The following is an 18,060-nucleotide window of genomic DNA, read 5'->3' as shown; positions in this document are numbered from 1 at the left end:
ATTTTGGGTTCCAATTCCTGTTTTTTGGGTTCCAAATCCCTTGGGAATGGGGCAATTCCCCAGAATTCCCGTTTTTTGGGTTCCAAATCCCCCGGGAATATCCCTAAATCCCCTGGGAAAGGGGAATCCCCAGGAATTCCCAAATTTTGGGTTCCAAATTCCCCTAGGAATGTCCTTAAATCCCCCGGGAATGGAGGAATTCCCAGTAATTCCCAATTTTTGGGTTCCAAATCCCTTGGGAATGGGGGAATTCCACGGTTTTTGGGTTCCAAATTCCGTTTTTTCCCCCAGTGATCAACAAATACAAACGGCGGCGATTCCAGAAAACCAAAAACCTCCTGACGGGGAGACCGAGGCCGACCCCGAGATGATCAAGGTGGGAATTCCCGGAGTTGGGGTTTGGGGGATTTTCGGGGATTTTTTGGGGATTTTTTGGGATTTTTTGGCGGGATTTTTAGTGATTTTTTTTTTTATTTTGGGAAATTTTTGGGGGATTTTTGGTGGATTTTTTGGGAATTTTTGGGGGATTTTTAAAATTTTTTTAGGGATATTTGGGGGGTGAATTTTTGGGGGGTTTTTTGGGGTCTTTTGATTTTTGGGGATTTGGGGGAAGATTTTAGGGAATTTTTTGGGGGATTTTTAGGGATTCTTTGAGATTTTGGGGGGGATTTTTTAGGATTTTTTGGGGGTTTTTAATGGGGATTTTTAGGGATTTTTGGGGGGTTTTGGGATTTTTTTATGATGTTTTTGGTGGTTTTGGGGGGATTATTGTGGGGATTTTTAAGGACTTTTTTTATTTTTAGGGATTTTTGGGGGATTTTTTGTTTTGGTTTTTTTTTGGGGGGGGGGATTTTTAGGGGTTTTTGTGGATATTTTAGAATTTTTGGGGATTTCAGGGGGGATTTTTGGGGATTTTTAGGTTTTTGGGTTTTTTTGGGGGGGGGGGGTGTGATTTTTAGGGATTTTTTGGGGATTTTTTTGGGATTTGGTGACGATTTGGGGATTTTCCCTTGCAGAGGGCCAAAAATTCCATTTTTTCCTCCTATTTTGGGATTTTTCTCTCCCCTTCCAAAATCCAAGACTGGACTTTTGGGATTTGGTGCTGGATTCCTCCTTTTCCCACCGCATTTTTTGCGTCTTTTGGGATTTTTTGGCATTTTTTGGGGGGGATTTGGTGACAGTTTGGGGATTTTCCCTTGCAGAGAGCCAAAAATTCCATTTTTTCCTCCTTTTTGAGTCTTTTCCCTCCATTTCCAAACTCCAGGACTGGATTTTTGGGCTTTGGGGTTGGGTTTTCCCTTTTCCCACCCTGTTTTTTTGCATATTTTGGGATTTTTGGGGATTTTTTGGGGATTTGGTGACAATTCGGGGGATTTTCCCTTGCAGAGAGCCAAAAATTCCATTTTTTCCCAATTTTTGAGTCTTTTCCCTCCATTTCCAAACTCCAGGACTGGATTTTTGGGCTTTGGTCTTCAGTTTCCCCTTTCCCCTTTTCCCACTCCTTCTTTTTGGTGTTTTTTTTGGGATTTTTTTTGGATCTGCTGACAGTTGTGGGATTTTCCTTTGCAGAGAGCCAAAAATCCCATTTTTTCCCAATTTTTGAGTCTTTTCCCTCCATTTCCAAACTCCAGGACTGGATTTTTTGGGCTTTGGGGTTGGGTTTCCCCTTTTCCCACCCTGTTTTTTTGTGGGTTTTTGGGGGTTTTTTTGGGGGGATTTGGTGACAGTTTGGGATTTTCCCTTGCAGAGGGCCGAGGATTTCGGGCCGGTCGAGGTCATCTCGCACTGGCACCCCAACCTGACCATCAACATGGTGGATGACCACACGCCCTGGGTCAAGGGCAGCGTGCCCCCGCCCCTGGACCAGTGTGAGCAGCACAATTCCCAGTTTTTCCTGGGAAAATTCCCCCAAAAAATGAAAAATTCCCCCAAAAATTGAAAAATTCCCGTTAAAAACGGGGCTGGTTTTGGGGTTTGAAGGGCTCCAGTTCATCCCAGTTCATCCCAGTTCCTCCCCTGGTCAAGGGCAGCGTGCCCCCGCCCCTGGACCAGTGTGAGCAGCACAATTCCCAGTTTTCCTGGGAAAATCCCCATAAAAAATGAAAATTTCCCAAAAAATGGAAAAATTCCTATTAAAAACGGGGTCGGTTTGAGGTTTGAGGGGCTCCAGTTCATCCCAGTTCCTCCCAGTTCCTCCCAGTCCCTCCCATTCCCAATCCCGTTCGTCCCAATGGATTAATTCCCATTATTAATGAATTTATTCCTGTTATTAATCAACTCATTCCCATTATTAATGAATTAATTCCCATTATTATTTTTCCCATTCCCAACCCCATTTTCCCCCATTTTTCACATTTATTTTCCCATTTCCCCCCATTTATTCCCCATTTTTTCCCCATTTCTCCCCATTTATTCCCCATTTCTCCCCATTTATTCCCATTTTCCCCATTCCCAACCCCTTTTTCCCCCCATTTCTCCCCATTTATTCCCATTTTCCCCATTCCCAACCCCTTTTTCCCCCCATTTCTCCCCATTTATTCCCCATTTCCCCCATTTTCCCCATTTTCCCCATTCCTAACCCCATTTTTTCCATTTATTCCCATTTTCCCCCATTCCCAACCCATTTTCTCCCCATTTCCCCCCACATTTCCCCCATTTCCCCCCATTTCCCCATTTTCTCCCCATTTCCCCCATTTCCCCCATTTTCCCCATTTCCCCCCCATTTATTCCCATTTCCCCATTTCCCAACACCTTTTTTTTCCCAATTTCTCCCCAATTCCCCCATTTTCCCCATTTCCCCCCATTTTCTCCCCATTTCTCCCCCTTTCCCCCCATTTTGCCCATTTATTTCCCCTTTTCCCCCCATTTCCCCCATTTTCTCCCCATTTCCCCCCATTTTAATCCCATTTTCCCCCACTTTTCCCATTTATTCCCCATTTCCCCCCATTTTTTCCCATTTATTCCCCATTTATTTCCCCCCATTCCCCCCATGTAATTTTCTCCATTTCCCCCCCATTTCTCCCCATTTCCCCCATTTTCCCCATTTCCCCCCATTTTTTCCCCATTTTCCCCCCATTCCTTCCCATTTTTCCCCCCCATTTTCTCCCCACTTTCCCCCATTTCCCCCATTTCCCCCACACATTTCCCCCCATTTTCTCCCCATTTCCCCCCTTTTTTTCCCCATTTTCCCCCTTTTTTTCCCCCATTTCCCCCCATTCCCCCCATTTATTTCCCCATTTCCCCCCATTTTCTCCCACTTTCCCCCATTTATTTCCCATTTCCCCCCATTTATTCCCCATTTCCCCCCTTTTTTTCACCCATTTTTCCCCCTTTTTTTCCCCCATATCTCCCCCCATTTATTTCCCAATTTCCCCCCTTTTTTCCCCCATTCCCCCCATTTATTCCCCATTTTCCCCATTTTTTCCCCATTTTTTCCCCCTTTTTTCCCCATTTTTCCCCCCCCCAGACGTGAAGTTCGACGCGCTGAGCGGGGACTATTTCCCCATCCTGTACTTCAACGACTACTGGAACCTGCAGCGGGATTACTTCCCCATCAACGAGAGCGTGCGGCGCCTGCCCTTCCGTCTGTCCTTCTGTCCGCTCTCCCTGTGGCGCTGGCAGCTCTACGCGGCCCAGAGCTCGCGCAGCCCCTGGAACTTCCTGGGCGAGGACCTCTACGAGCAGAGCGACGAGGAGCAGGACTCCGTCAAGGTGGGAATTACAATTTCGAATTTTTCTACAATTTTCCCTGATTTTCCCCCCAATTTTCCCCGGTTTTTCCCTATTTTTCCTCATTTTTCCCTGATTTTCCATTGATTTTTTGACAATTTTTCCTGATTTTTCTGCAATTTTCCCCAATTTTTCTACAATTTTTTCCCATTTTTTCTCATTTTTTTACGATTTTTCCTGATATTTTTACAATTTTCCCAATTTTTCCTGATATTTTTACAATTTTCCCAATTTTTTCCTGATATTTTACGATTTTCCCCGATTTTTCTATGATTTTTCCTAGTTTCCCCCAGTTTTTTCCCCAATTTTCCCAGTTTTTTCCTGATTTTTAAACAATTTTTCCCAATTCACCCCAATTTTCCCTGATTTTCTCGAGTTTTTCCCCAATTTTCCCTGATTTTTCTGTGATTTTTCCCTTTTCCCCCCGATTTTTTCTGGGTTAATTTAGGAATTTAGTGCAGATTTTTTCCAGTTTTTTTGAGGTTTGGTGCAGATTTTTCCCCGGGTTTTTTAGAGGTTTAGTGCAGGTTTTTCCCAATTTTTCTGGGTTTTTGGGTTTTTACGCGGCCCACGAGCTCGCGCAGCCCCTGGAACTTCCTGGGCGAGGCCCTCTGCGAGCAGAGCGACGAGGAGCAGGACTCCGTCAAGGTGGGAATTTCCACTTTTGAAATTTTCTACAATTTTCCCTGATTTTTTCCTGATTTTTCCCCAATTTTTCACTGATTTTTGACAAATTTTCCCTATTTTTCTGCAATTTTTCCTGATTTCCGCCTGATTTTTCTCTGATTTTTGACAAAATTTCCCAATTTTCCCGCATTTTTTCTGATTTCCATCTGATTTTTCATTGATTTTTGGACAGTTTTTCCCATTTTTTTCTGCAATTTTGACTGATCTTTCCCTGATTTCCCCCAAGTTTGCCCCAATTTTCCCCAGGTTTTCATTCTTCTGAGTTCTTTTAAGTTCAGTACAGGTTTTTTTCAGGTTTCTTAGGGGTTTAGTGCAGATTTTTCCCAATTTTTCCAAATTTTTTCTTGATTTTCCCGGGTTTTTTAGAGGTTTTAGTGCAGGTTTTTCCCAATTTTTGGGGGGTTTTTTGGGGTTTTCACGCGGCCCAGAGCTCCAGGAGGCCCCTTGGAACTTCCTGGGCGAGGCCCTCTGCGAGCAGAGCGACGAGGAGCAGGACTCCCTCAAGGTGGGAGTTCTTTTTTTTAATTTTCCACTTTTTTCTTCCTGATTTTTCCCCCAATTTTCCCTGATTTTTTCCTGATTTTTCCACAATTTTCCCTGATTTTTCCCAATTTTTCCTGATTTTTCTGAGGTTTTTTGGGACTTAGGGAGGATTTTTTTCAATTTTTCCCATTTTTCCCAATTTTTTAACAATTTTTCCCAATTTTTCTACAATTTCCCATGATTTTTCCCCAATTTTTTGTTGATTTTTTTCCCCCTTTTTTCCCAATTTTCCCCCGATTTTCCCCAGGTTTTCCTATGATTTTCCCCCATTTTTCCCCTGATTTCTCCCAATTTTCCCTGAATTCCCATTTTTTCCCCATTTTCCCCCATTTTTCCCCCGTTTTTTCCCATTTCCCCCATTTCCCCCCCTTTTTTCCCTGTTTTTTCCCATTTTCCCTGTTTTTTCCCATTTTTCCTCATTTTCTCACCGTTTTTCCCCATTTTTCCCGTTTTTTCCCATTTTTCCACATTTTTTCCCCATTTTTTCCCATTATTTCCCGTTTTTTCCCATTTTTCCCCTTTTTTCCCCATTTTTTCCCATTATTTCCCGTTTTTTCCCCCGTTTTCCCCATTTTCCCCACTTTTTCCCCATTTTTCCCCTTTTTTTCCCATTTTTCCCCATTTTTTCCCCATTCCCATTTCCCCCCGTTTTTTCCCATTTTTCCCCGTTTTCCCCCATTTTTTTGCCATTTTCCCCCATTTTTTTCCCCATTTCCCCCATTTTTCCCCGTTTTCCCCCCATTTTTTCCCCATTTTTTCCCATTTTCTCCCCATTTTCCCCCCGTTTTTTCCCGTTTTCCCCCATTATTTCCCATTTTTCCCCGTTTTTTCCCCATTTTTCCCCCATTTCCCCCCATTTTCTCATTTTCTCCCCATTTTCCTCCCGTTTTCCCCCCCTTTTCTCCCTGTTTCGCCCCGTTTTTTCTGGTTTTCCCATTTTCCTCCCGTTTTTCCCCGTTTTCCCCATTTTCTCCTCATTTTCTCCCCATTTTCCCCATTTTTCCCCGTTTTTTTCCCCCATTTTTCCCCATTTTCCCCCTTTTTCTCCCCATTTTCCCCCCCTTTTCCCCCCATTTTCTCCCCGTTTTCCCCCCATTTTTCCCCATTTTCTCCCCATTTTTTCCCCATTTTCTCCCATTTTCTCCCCATTTCCCCCCATTTCCCCCCATTTTTCCCCATTTTCTCCCCATTTTCCCCCCTTTCCCCCCATTTTCTCCCCGTTTTCCCCCATTTCCCCCCATTTTTCCCCATTTTCCCCCCCTTTCCCCCCATTTTCTCCCCGTTTTCCCCATTTTCTCCCCCATTTTCTCCCCATTTCCCCCATTTTCCCCATTTTTCCCCCATTTTCTCCCCGTTTTCCCCCATTTCCCCCATTTTCTCCCCGTTTTCCCCATTTCCCCCCATTTTTCCCCATTTCCCCCATTTTCTCCCCATTTCCCCCATTTTCCCCATTTTCCCCCATTTTCCCCCATTTTCCCCATTTTCCCCCGTTTCCCCCCCAGGTGGCTCTGCTGGAGACCAACCCGTACCTGCTGGCTCTCACCATCGTCGTCTCCATCGTGCACAGCGTCTTCGAGTTCCTGGCCTTCAAAAACGGTGACAATTCCCAAAATTCCCCAAATTCCCCAAATTCCCCAAATTCCCACTTTTCCCAACTTTAATCCCCGTTCCCACAGACCCAGCCCCGTTTCTTTCCCTTTCTTCTGTTTTTTCCTCGTTTTTTTCTGCATATTTCCCTCCTTTTTTTCCTCCTTTTTTCCTTTTTCCTCCTTTTTTCCTTTTTCCTCCTTTTTTCCTTTTCCCTCCTTTTTTCCTTTTTCCTAATTGTTTCATTTTTTCCTTATTTTTTCGTAATTTTTTTCCTCATTTTCTCCTCATTTTAGCCTCATTTTCTCCTCCTTTTATCCTTTTTCCTTTTTTTCCCTCATTTTTTCCTCTTTCTCATTTTTCCCTGCTTTTCCCTAATTTTTTCCTTTTTTTTCCTTTTTTCTTATTTTTTCCTCATTTTCCTTGTTTTTTCCTCATTTTTTCCTCTTCACCTCATTTTTTAGTTCTTTCCACTTTTTCCCTCCTTCTTCCTCATTTTTTCTTTGTTGTTCCTCATTTTTCTCTTTTTTCCTCTTCTTTTCCAATTTTTACTTCATTTTTCCCTCCTTTTATCCTCATTTTTCCCTCATTTTTCCTCCTTTTTTCCTCTTCTTTTCCTCTTTTTCTTCCTCATTTTATCCTCCTTTTTTTCTTGGTTTTTCCTAATTTTTCCCTCTTTTTATCCTCATTTTTTCTACTTCTTTTTCCTCATTTTTTCTTCCTTTTTTCCTCATTTTTCCCTAATTTTTCTCTGGAATTCTTGGCTTTGAGGAGCTGCAATTCCCTTTTCCTGCCCCTTCCGATGGGAATTTCTCCTGGATTTCCTTTTCCCACCTTTTCCCTCCATTCCCAATGGGAATTTTTCCCCCAAATCCCCATTTCCCTCCATTCCCATTGGGAATTTCTCCTGGAATTCCTTTTCCCACCTTTTCCCTTCCCTCCTAATGGGAATTTTTCCCCAAAATCCCTTTTCCCACCCCTTCTCTCTTCATTCCCAACTGGAATTTTTGCCCAAATCCCATTTCTGACCCTTTCCCTCCATTCCCAGTGGGATTTTTCCCCCAAAATCCCCCCAATTCCCGCCCGGAATTCCCAGAATTCCCGTTTTTCCCGCAGACATCCAGTTCTGGAACAGCCGGCAGTCCCTGCAGGGGCTCTGCAATTCCCAAATCCCATTTCTGACCCTTTCCCTCCATTCCCAGTGGGATTTTTCCCCCAAAATCCCCCAAATTCCCCTGATTCCCGCCCAGAATTGCCAGAATTCCCGTTTTTTGCAGACATCCAGTTCTGGCACAGCCGGCAGTCGCTGCAGGGGCTCTGCAATTCCCCATTTCTGACCCTTTTTGCTTCCCTCATAGTGCAATTTTTCCCCCCAAATCCCCAAATCTGACCCTTTCCCTCCATTCCCAGTGGGATTTTTCCCCCAAAATCCCCCAAATCCCCCCGATTCCAGCCCGGTATTCCCAGAATTCCCGTTTTTTGCAGACATCCAGTTCTGGCACAGCCGGCAGTCGCTGCAGGGGCTCTGCAATTCCCAAATCCCATTTCTGACCCTTTCCCGGCATTCCCAGAATTCCCGTTTTTCCGCAGACATCCAGTTCTGGCACAGCCGGCAGTCGCTGCAGGGGCTCTGCAATTCCCAAATCCCATTTCTGACCCTTTCCAATGGGATTTTTCCCCCAAATCCCCATTTCTGACCCTTCCCAGTGGGATTTTCCCTGAATTCCCGCCCGGCATTCCCAGAATTCCCGTTTTTTCCCGCAGACATCCAGTTCTGGCACAACCGGCAGTCGCTGCAGGGGCTCTCTGCAATTCCCCATTTCTGACCCTTTTCCCTTCCCTCCTAATGCAATTTTTTCCCCCAAAATCCCCCATTTCCCTCCATTCCCAGTGGGATTTTTTCCCCAAATCCCCCCGATTCCCGCCCAGCATTCCCAGAATTCCCGTTTTTCCCGCAGACATCCAGTTCTGGAACAGCCGGCAGTCGCTGGAGGGGCTCTCGGTGCGCTCCGTGTTCTTCGGGGTGTTCCAGTCGCTCGTGGTGCTGCTCTACATCCTGGACAACGAGACCAACGTGGTGGTGCAGCTCAGCGTGCTCGTGGGGCTGCTCATCGACCTCTGGAAGATCACCAAGGTCATGGACGTCAGGGTCAGTCTGGGGCAAAAAAACGGGGAAATTGGGAAAAACGGGAAAAAATGGGAAAAAACGGTGAAAAAATGGCGAAAAAACGGCCAAAAACGGCCCAAAAACGGGGGAAAGGAGCTCAGCGTGCTCGTGGGGCTGCTCATCGACCTCTGGAAGATCACCAAGGTCATGGACGTCAGGGTCAGTCTGGGGCAAAAAACGGGGAAATTGGGAAAAACGGGAAAAAATGGGAAAAAACTGTGAAAAAATGGCGAAAAAACGGCCCAAAAACGGCCCAAAAACGGGGGAAAGGAGCTCAGCGTGCTCGTGGGGCTGCTCATCGACCTCTGGAAGATCACCAAGGTCATGGACGTCAGGGTCAGTCTGGGGCAAAAAACGGGGGAAATTGGGAAAAACGGGAAAAAAAGGGAAAAAAACGGTGAAAAAATGGCGAAAAAACGGCCAAAAATGGCCCAAAAAACGGGGGGAAAGGAGCTCAGCGTGCTCGTGGGGCTGCTCATCGACCTCTGGAAGATCACCAAGGTCATGGACGTCAGGGTCAGTCTGGGGCAAAAAACGGGGAAATTGGGAAAAACGGGAAAAAATGGGAAAAAAACGGTGAAAAAATGGCGAAAAAAACGGCCAAAAACGGCCTAAAAACGGGGGAAAGGAGCTCAGCGTGCTCGTGGGGCTGCTCATCGACCTCTGGAAGATCACCAAGGTCATGGACGTCAGGGTCAGTCTGGGGCAAAAAACGGGGAAATTGGGAAAAACGGGAAAAAATGGGAAAAAACGGTGAAAAAATGGCGAAAAAACGGCCAAAAATGGCCCAAAAACGGGGGAAAGGAGCTCAGCGTGCTCGTGGGGCTGCTCATCGACCTCTGGAAGATCACCAAGGTCATGGACGTCAGGGTCAGTCTGGGCAGAAAAACGAGGAAATCGGGAAAAACGGGAAAAACGGCCGAAAAAATGGGGAAAAACAAGTTAAAAATGGTGAAAAAATGGGAAAAAATCAGCTGAAAAATGGGGGGAAGGGAAAAAAATGGGGGGGAAATGGGAAAATAAAGGCAAAAAACATGGGGAAAATGGGGGGAAAATGTGGGGAAAACTGAGAAAAAATGGGGAAAAAGCGGGAAAAAATTGGGAAAAAAAGGGGGAAAATAGGGGGCAAATGGTGGAAAAAATGGAGGAAAAACCAGGAAAAATAGGGAAAAAATGGGGGAAAAAAACAGGAAAAATAGGGAAAAAATGGGGGAAAAAACAGGAAAAAAAAGGGGGGAAAACGGGAAAAAAATGGGGAAAAACAGGAAAAAAATTGGGAACAAAAAGGGAAATAATGGGGGGGAAATGGTGGAAAAATGGGGGAAAAAACAGGAAAAAAAAAGGGAAAAAAAAGGGGGAAAACGGGGAAAAATGGGGAAAAACAGGGAAAAAATGGGAAAAATGGGGGAAAATTTTTTTTTTTTATTTCCCCATTTTCTTGAGGGATTTATTTTGGATTTCCCGAGGGTTAATATGGGATTTTTTGCAGGGTTAATTTAGGATTTTTGTGTAGAGGTTTTTAATTTGGATTTTCCAGAGGGTTTATTTTGGATTTCCCCATTTTCCCCAGGGTTCATTTGGGATTTTTTTGAGTTAATTTGGGATTTTCCCGGAGAGGTTTTTTTTTTGGATTTCCCCATTTTCCTGAGGGATTTATTTGGGATTTCCCGAGGGTTCATTTGGGATTTTTTGCGGCGTTAATTTGGGATTTTCCCAGACAGGTTTTTAATTTGGATTTCCCGGATTTTCCAGAGGGTTTATTTGGGATTTCCCCATTTTCCCAAGCGTTCATTTGGGATTTTTGTGTAGAGGTTTTTAATTTGGATTTCCTGGATTTTCCAAGGGGTTTATTTGGGATTTTTTGCGGGGTTCATTTGGGATTTTCCCAGAGAGGTTTTTTTTTTGGATTTCCCCCATTTTCCTGAGGGATTTACTTTGGATTTCCCGAGGGTTCATTTGGGATTTTTTGCGGGGTTCATTTGGGATTTTCCCAGACAGGTTTTTAATTTGGATATCCTGGATTTTCCAGCGGGTTTATTTGGGATTTCCCCATTTTCCCGAGGGTTCATTTGGGATTTTTTGCGGGGTTCATTTGGGATTTTCCCGGAGAGGTTTTTTTTTTGGATTTCCCCATTTTCCTGAGGGATTTATTTGGGATTTCCCGAGGGTTCATTTGGGATTTTTTGCGGGGTTCATTTGGGATTTTTTGCGGGGTTAATTTGGGATTTTCCCAGACAGGTTTTTAATTTGGATTTCCCGGATTTTCCAGAGGGTTTATTTGGGATTTCCCCATTTTCCCGAGCGTTCATTTGGGATTTTTGTGTAGAGGTTTTTAATTTGGATTTCCTGGATTTTCCAAGGGGTTTATTTGGGATTTTTTGTGGGGTTCATTTGGGATTTTCCCAGAGAGGTTTTTTTTTTGGATTTCCCCATTTTCCTGAGGGATTTATTTGGGATTTCCCGAGGGTTCATTTGGGATTTTTTGCGGGGTTCATTTGGGATTTTTTGCGGGGTTAATTTGGGATTTTCCCAGACAGGTTTTTAATTTGGATTTCCCGGATTTTCCAGAGGGTTTATTTGGGATTTCCCCATTTTCCCAAGCGTTCATTTGGGATTTTTGTGTAGAGGTTTTTAATTTGGATTTCCTGGATTTTCCAAGGGGTTTATTTGGGATTTTTTGCGGGGTTCATTTGGGATTTTCCCAGAGAGGTTTTTAATTTGGATTTCCTGGATTTTCCAGCGGGTTTATTTGGGATTTTCCCCCTTTTCCCGAGGTTAATTTGGATTTTTGGGGTTTTTTGGCAGCTGGACCGGGAGCAGCGGCTGGCCGGGCTCCTGCCCCGGCCGCGCTTCACCGACAAATCCACCTACGTGGAGTCCTCCACCAAGGTCTACGACGACGTGAGTGCCGGGGGGGACCCCAAAAATCACCTGGAGATCCACGGGAACCCCAAAATCTACTGGAGTTCCAGGGGGAAACCCAAAATCTACTGGAGTTACTGTGGGAACCCCAAAAATGTCCTGGAGTTACTGTGGGAACCCGAAATCTACTGGAGTTCCAGAGGGAACCCCCAAATTCACTTGGAATTTCAGTGGGAACCCCAAAATCTCTTGGAGTTCCCCAAAATCTCCTGGAATTCCAGAGGGAACCCAAAAAAATCACCTGGAATTGCTGATAATGGCCCCAAAAATCACCTGGAATTCCGGTGGGAACCCCAAAAATCCCCTGGAGCTCCCTGGGAACCCCCAAAAGTCACCTGGAGTTCCCCAAAAATCTCCTGGAATTCCACAGGGAATCCCCAAAAATCTCCTGGAGTTCTGGGGAATGGCCCCAAAAATCTCCTGGAGTTCCTTAGGGAACCCCAAAATCACCTGGAATTCCCAGGAATGGCCCCAAATTCACCTGGAATTCCTGGATTGGCACCAAAAATCACCTGGAGTTTCAGTGGAACCCCCCAAAAATCACCTGGAATTCTCAGGAATGGCCCCAAGAATCACCTGGAGTTTAGGGGAATGGCCCCAAAAATCCCCTGGAATTCCAAAGGGAGCCCCAAAATCTCCTGGAGTTCCAGTGGGAACCCCAAATTCCCTTGGAATTCCTGATAATGGCCCCAAAAATCACCTGGAATTCCCAGGAATGGCCCCAAATCTGTGAGAAATGAACCAAAAATTCCTGGGAATGGCCCCAAATGGGCCCAGAATTCCCAGGAATGGCCCCAAACCCCCCCAAACCCCTCTCCCCAAGTTCTGATCACATTTTTGGGGTGAATTCCCCAATTCCAGATGGCGTTCCGGTACTGCAGTGACCCCAAACCCCTCTCCCCAAGTTCTGATCACATTTTTGGGGTGAATTCCCAATTCCAGATGGCGTTCTGGTACTACAATAATTCTGATCACATTTTTGGGGTGAATTCCCAATTCCAGATGGCGTTCCGGTACTGCAGTGACCCCAAACCCCCCCCAAACCCCTTTCCCCCCAAATTCTGACCAGGTTTTTGGGGTGAATTCCCAATTCCAGATGGCGTTCCGGTACCTGTCGTGGATCCTGTTCCCGCTGCTGGGCTGCTACGCCGTGTACAGCCTGCTCTACCTGGAGCACAAGGGCTGGTACTCCTGGGTGCTCAGCATGCTCTACGGCTTCCTGCTCACCTTCGGTGAGTCCTGAAACACCCCTGAAATGTTCCTGAAAATATCCCCGAAATATTCCCGAAATATTCCCAAACTATCCCTGAAATGTTCCTGAAATATCCGTGAAATATCCCCTGAAATGTTCCTGAAATATCCCTGAAATATTCCCAAAATATTCCTGAAATACCCCTGAAATGTTCCTGAAAATATTCCAAAATATCCCTGAAATATTCCCAAAATATTCCTGAAATATCCCTGAAATACCCCTGAAATGTTCCTGAAAATATCCCAAAATATCCCTGAAATGTTCCTCAAAATACCCCTGAAAAATCCCTAAAATATTCCCAAAATATCCCTGAAATGCTTCTGAAATATCCCCAAAATATCCCTGAAATGTTCCTCAAAATATCCCAAAATCCCCCTGAAATATCCCTGAAATATTCCCAAAATATCCCTGAAATATTCCTGAAAAATGCCCAAAATGTTCCCAAAATATCCCTGAAATATTCTTGAAATGTTCCTCAAAATATCCCTGAAATATTCCCAAAATATCCCTGAAATGTTCCAAAAAAATTCCCAAAATATCCCTGAAATATCCCTGAAATGTTCCCAAAAAATTCCCAAAATATCCCTGAAATATCCCTGAAATGTTCCCAAAAAATTCCCAAAATATCCCTGAAATATTCCTGAAATTTCCCTGGAAATGTTCCTAAATCCCCCAAAAAACTCCCCCAAATCCCAGTTTTTTTCCAGGATTCATCAACACAAAGAGCTCCTGTCCATGGTCCCTCAACACCTTCACCTCCAGACCTCCCCAAAATCGATCCCAAACCCCAAAAACGTTCCTAAATCCCCAAAAAATGTTCCTAAATCCCCAAAAATGTTCTAAAATCCCCAAAAAACTTCCCCATATCTCAGTTTCCTTCCAGGATTCATCACCTCGATGAACTCCAGTCCATGGTTCCTCAACACCTTCACCTCCAAACCCCCAAAAAACCTTCCCAGATCCCCAAAAACGTTCCTAAGTCTCTCAGAAACGTTCCTAAATCCCCTTTCCCCGCAGGGTTCATCACGATGACGCCCCAGCTGTTCATCAACCACAAGCTGCAGTCGGTGGCCCCTCAACACCTTCACCTCCAAACCTCCCAAAATCCATCCTAAACCCCCAAAAACCTTCTCAAATCCCCAAAAAACGTTCCTAAGTCTCTCAGAAACGTTCCTAAATCCCCTTTCCCCGCAGTGTTCATCACGATGATGCCCCAGCTGTTCATCAACCACAAGCTGCAGTCGGTGGCCCCTCAACACCTTCACCTCCAAACCCCCAAAAAACCTTCCCAGATCCCCAAAAACGTTCCTAAGTCTCTCAGAAACGTTCCTAAATCCCCTTTCCCCCAGGGTTCATCACGATGACGCCCCAGCTGTTCATCAACTACAAGCTGCAGTCGGTGGCGCACCTGCCCTGGCGCATGCTCACCTACAAGGCGCTCAACACCTTCATCGACGACCTGTTCGCCTTCGTCATCAAGATGCCCATGATGTACAGGATAGGCTGCCTGAGGGATGGTAGGTGGGATTTTGGGGGGAATTCGGGAAAATTTGGGAATTTTGGAGAATTTTGGGAGAATTTTTGGGGTTCTAGAAGGGAATTTGGGGGATTTGAGGTGAAATTTGGGGGATTGGAGATGGAATTTTGGAGATTCCAGAAAGGGTTGAAGAGTTGATGCCCATGATGTACAGGACAGGCTGCCTGAGGGATGGTAAGGGCATTTTGGGGGGAATTCAGGAAAATTTGGGAATTTTGGGGATTTGTGAGGGAGTTTTGGGGTTTCCAGGTGGAATTTTTGGGATTTGAAGTGGAATTTTGGGGATTTGAGAGGGAATTTTGGGGTTGAAGAGGAGATGCCCATGATGTACAGGATAGGCTGCCTGAGGGATGGTAGGTGGGATTTTGGGGAAATTTTGGGGATTTTGGGGAAAATTTGGGAATTTTGGGGGAGTTTTGGGGAGTTGAGAGGGAGTTTTGGGGCTCTAGAAGGGAAATTTGGGGGATTTGAGGTGGAATTTGGGGGATTTCAGAAGGGATTACAGAGGAGATGTCCATGATGTACAGGATAGGCTGCCTGAGGGATGGTAAGGGCGTTTTGGGGGATTTTCGGGGGATTTTGGGGGATTTTGGGGAAAATTAGGGAATTTTCCAGGAGTTTTGGGGTTCTAGGAGGGAATTTTGGGGATTTGAGGTGGAATTTGGGGGATTGGAGAGGGAATTTTGGGCTTCCACCAAGAGGAGGAGAGGAGATGCCCATGATGGACAGGATAGGCTGCCTGAGGGATGGTAAGGGCGTTTTGGGGGGAATTTGGGATAATTTGGGAGTTTTGTGGATTTCAGATGGAATTTTGGGGTTGTAGGAGGGAATTTTGGAGATTTGAGATGGAATTTGGGGGATTTGAGGTGGAATTTTGGGGATTTGAGGTGGAATTTTGGGGTTCCAGAAGAGATGCCCATGATGTACAGGATAGGCTGCCTGAGGGATGGTAAGGGGGATTTTGGGGGGAATTTGGGAAAAATTGGGAATTTTGGGGGGAATTTTGGGGATTTGAGATGGAATTTTGGGGTTTCCAGGTGGAATTTTGGGGTTTCCAGGTGGAAATTTGGGGGGATTTGAGGTGGAATTTTGGGAGATTCCAATTACCCCAAACTTCCCCGAATAACCCCAAATAATTCCTGAATAACCCCAAATAACCCCCAAATTTCCCTGAATTTCCCTGAATAACCCCCAAATTTCCCCTAAATTTCCCCAAATCTCCCCAAAGCTCCCTAAAATCTCCCTGAATAACCCCCAAATCTCTCCGAATTTCCCCAAATCTCCCCTAAATCTCCCCAAATCTCCGTAAATCCCCCCAAATCTCCCTGAAATCCCCCCAAATCTCCCTGAATAACCCCAAATAACCCCCAAATTTCCCCAAATTTTCCCCCAAATTTCCCCAAATCTCCCCGATTTTCCCCTAAATCCCCCCAAATCTCCCCGAATTTCCCCAAATCTCCCTGAAATCCACCCAAATCTCCCTGAATAACCCCCAAATCTCCACAAATTTTCCCCAAATCTCCCGGAATAACCCGAATATCCCCCAAATCTCCCCGAATCTCCCTGAATTTCCTTGAATAACCCCTAAATAACCCCTAAATTACCACAAATGTCCCCAAATTTCCCCTAATCTCCCGCAATAACCCCGAAATTTCCCCAAATCTCCGCAAATTTCCCCCAAATCTCCCCAAATAACTCCCAAATTTCCCCAAATAACCCCAAATAACTCCCAAATAACCCCTGAATCTCCCCAAATCTCCCCAAATTTCTCCTAAATCTCCCCAAATCTCCCTGAATAACCCCCAAATTTCCCCCAAATCTCCACAAATCTCCCCGAATTTCCCCCAAATCTCCCCAAATAACCCCTGAATTGTCCCAAATCTCCCCCAAATCTCCCCAAATTTCCCCAAATCTCCCTGAATAACCCCGAATTTCCCCCAAATCTCCCGGAGCAACCCCAATTTCCCCGGAATTTCCCCAAATCTCCCGGAACTTCCCCAAATCTCCCCAAAATCTCCCCCGAATCTCCCGGAACAACCCGAATTTCCCCAAATCTCCCCGAATCTCTCCCAAATCTCCCCGAATCTCCCAGAACAACCCGAATTTCCCCAAATCCCCCCGAATTTCCCGCAAATCTCCCCGAATTTCCCTGAATAACCCCCTAAACTCCCCCAAATCTCTCCAAATCTCCGCGAATCTCCCACAATAACCCCAAAATTTCCCCGTAATTTCCCCAAATCTCCCGCAATAACCCCCAAATCTCCCCCAAATCTCCCGCAATAACCCCCAAATCTCCGCAAATCTCCCCGAATTTCCCCCAAATCTCTCCCAAATCTCCCCGAATCTCCCGGAACAACCCGAATTTCCCCGGAATTTCCCCAAATCCCCCCGAATTTCTCCCAAATCTCCCCAAATCTCCCGGAGCAACCCGAATTTTCCCGGAATTTCCCCAAATCTCCCCGAATTTCCCCCAAATCTCTCCCAAATCTCCCCCGAATCTCCCGGAACAACCCAAATTTCCCCCAAAATAACCCCCATCCCCCCTCCCAGACGTGGTGTTCTTCATCTACCTGTACCAGCGCTGGATCTACCGCGTGGACCCCACGCGCGTCAACGAGTTCGGCGGCACCGGCGAAGCCCCCGCGCCCCCCCGCGCCCCCCGCCCAGGCGCCCCCCCAAGCCCCCCGAGGCCAAGAAGGAGGAGTGAGCGCCCCTCCCCCCACGCCATTCCCGAATGTTCCCCCGAGGATGGGGAGGGGGGGGAGGGGCGGCGGGGGCGGGGCCCCTCCCGGCCCGCGCGGCCCCCATTGGCCAGCCGGGATTTTGGGGAGGGGGGGGGAGGGGAGGGGGGGGTGTGGGGACCCCCCCCCCGCGGTGTCGCCCCCCGGTGTCGCCCCCCCGGTGTCGTCGCGTCCCTGTCGTGCTCCATCCATCCCATTGTGCGGTGCGGTAGGAAAAGTGTCCACGGAGCCATAAAGAGCTGATTTCACCCCAAAAAAATCCCGGTTCGCCTTTCCTGGAGGGGGGGTCCCGCCCGCTCTGCGCAGTTCCGGGGGGTTTGGGGGGGATTCCCATTTTTGGGGGGGTTTTCCCACTTTTGAGGGGAGTTTTCCCACTTTAAATGGAGATTTTTCCCACTTTAAATGGAGATTTTTCCCGCTTTAAATGGAGATTTTTCCCACTTTAAATTGAGATTTTTCCCACTTTAAATGGAGATTTTTCCCGCTTTAAATGGAGATTTTTCCCACTTTAAATGGAGATTTTTCCCGCTTTAAATGGAGATTTTTCCCACTTTAAATGGAGATTTTTCCCACTTTAAATGGAGATTTTTCCCCGCTTTAAATGGAGATTTTTCCCACTTTAAATGGAGATTTTTCCCACTTTAAATTGAGATTTTTCCCACTTTAAATGGAGATTTTTCCCACTTTAAATTGAGATTTTTCCCGCTTTAAATGGAGATTTTTCCCACTTTAAATGGAGATTTTTCCCACTTTAAATGCAGATTTTTCCCACTTTAAATGGAGATCTTTCCCACCTTTGGGGGGGGTTCTCATTTTTAGAGGATTTTCCCACTTTAAATGGAGATTTTTCCCACTTTTTGGGGCGATTTCCCTTTTTTGGGGGGAATTTTCCCTT

The 18,060-nt window shown here is 45.9% G+C and overlaps 1 protein-coding gene across 1 annotated transcript in view; it reads left to right on the top strand.

The window, feature by feature from the left end:
* LOC135288759 (putative lipid scramblase CLPTM1) overlaps positions 1-17,656 on the top strand; it is a 25,770-nt gene extending 8,114 nt beyond the window's left edge. The window contains 10 exon segments of the mRNA XM_064402152.1: positions 292-339; positions 342-376; positions 1,748-1,868; positions 3,467-3,711; positions 6,462-6,555; positions 8,505-8,695; positions 11,519-11,614; positions 12,732-12,867; positions 14,237-14,404; positions 16,975-17,656. Of these exon segments, the coding sequence (XP_064258222.1) occupies positions 292-339; positions 342-376; positions 1,748-1,868; positions 3,467-3,711; positions 6,462-6,555; positions 8,505-8,695; positions 11,519-11,614; positions 12,732-12,867; positions 14,237-14,404; positions 16,975-17,408 (1,568 nt within the window). The 3' untranslated portion in view covers positions 17,409-17,656.
* The last annotated feature ends 404 nt before the right edge of the window (positions 17,657-18,060 follow it).

The sequence above is a fragment of the Passer domesticus genome, chromosome 35 (genome assembly GCF_036417665.1).
Source record: "Passer domesticus isolate bPasDom1 chromosome 35, bPasDom1.hap1, whole genome shotgun sequence".
Taxonomy (NCBI): domain Eukaryota; kingdom Metazoa; phylum Chordata; class Aves; order Passeriformes; family Passeridae; genus Passer; species Passer domesticus.
Note: the sequence above shows the minus strand (reverse complement) of the source record. Positions and strands in the feature narration are given on the sequence as shown.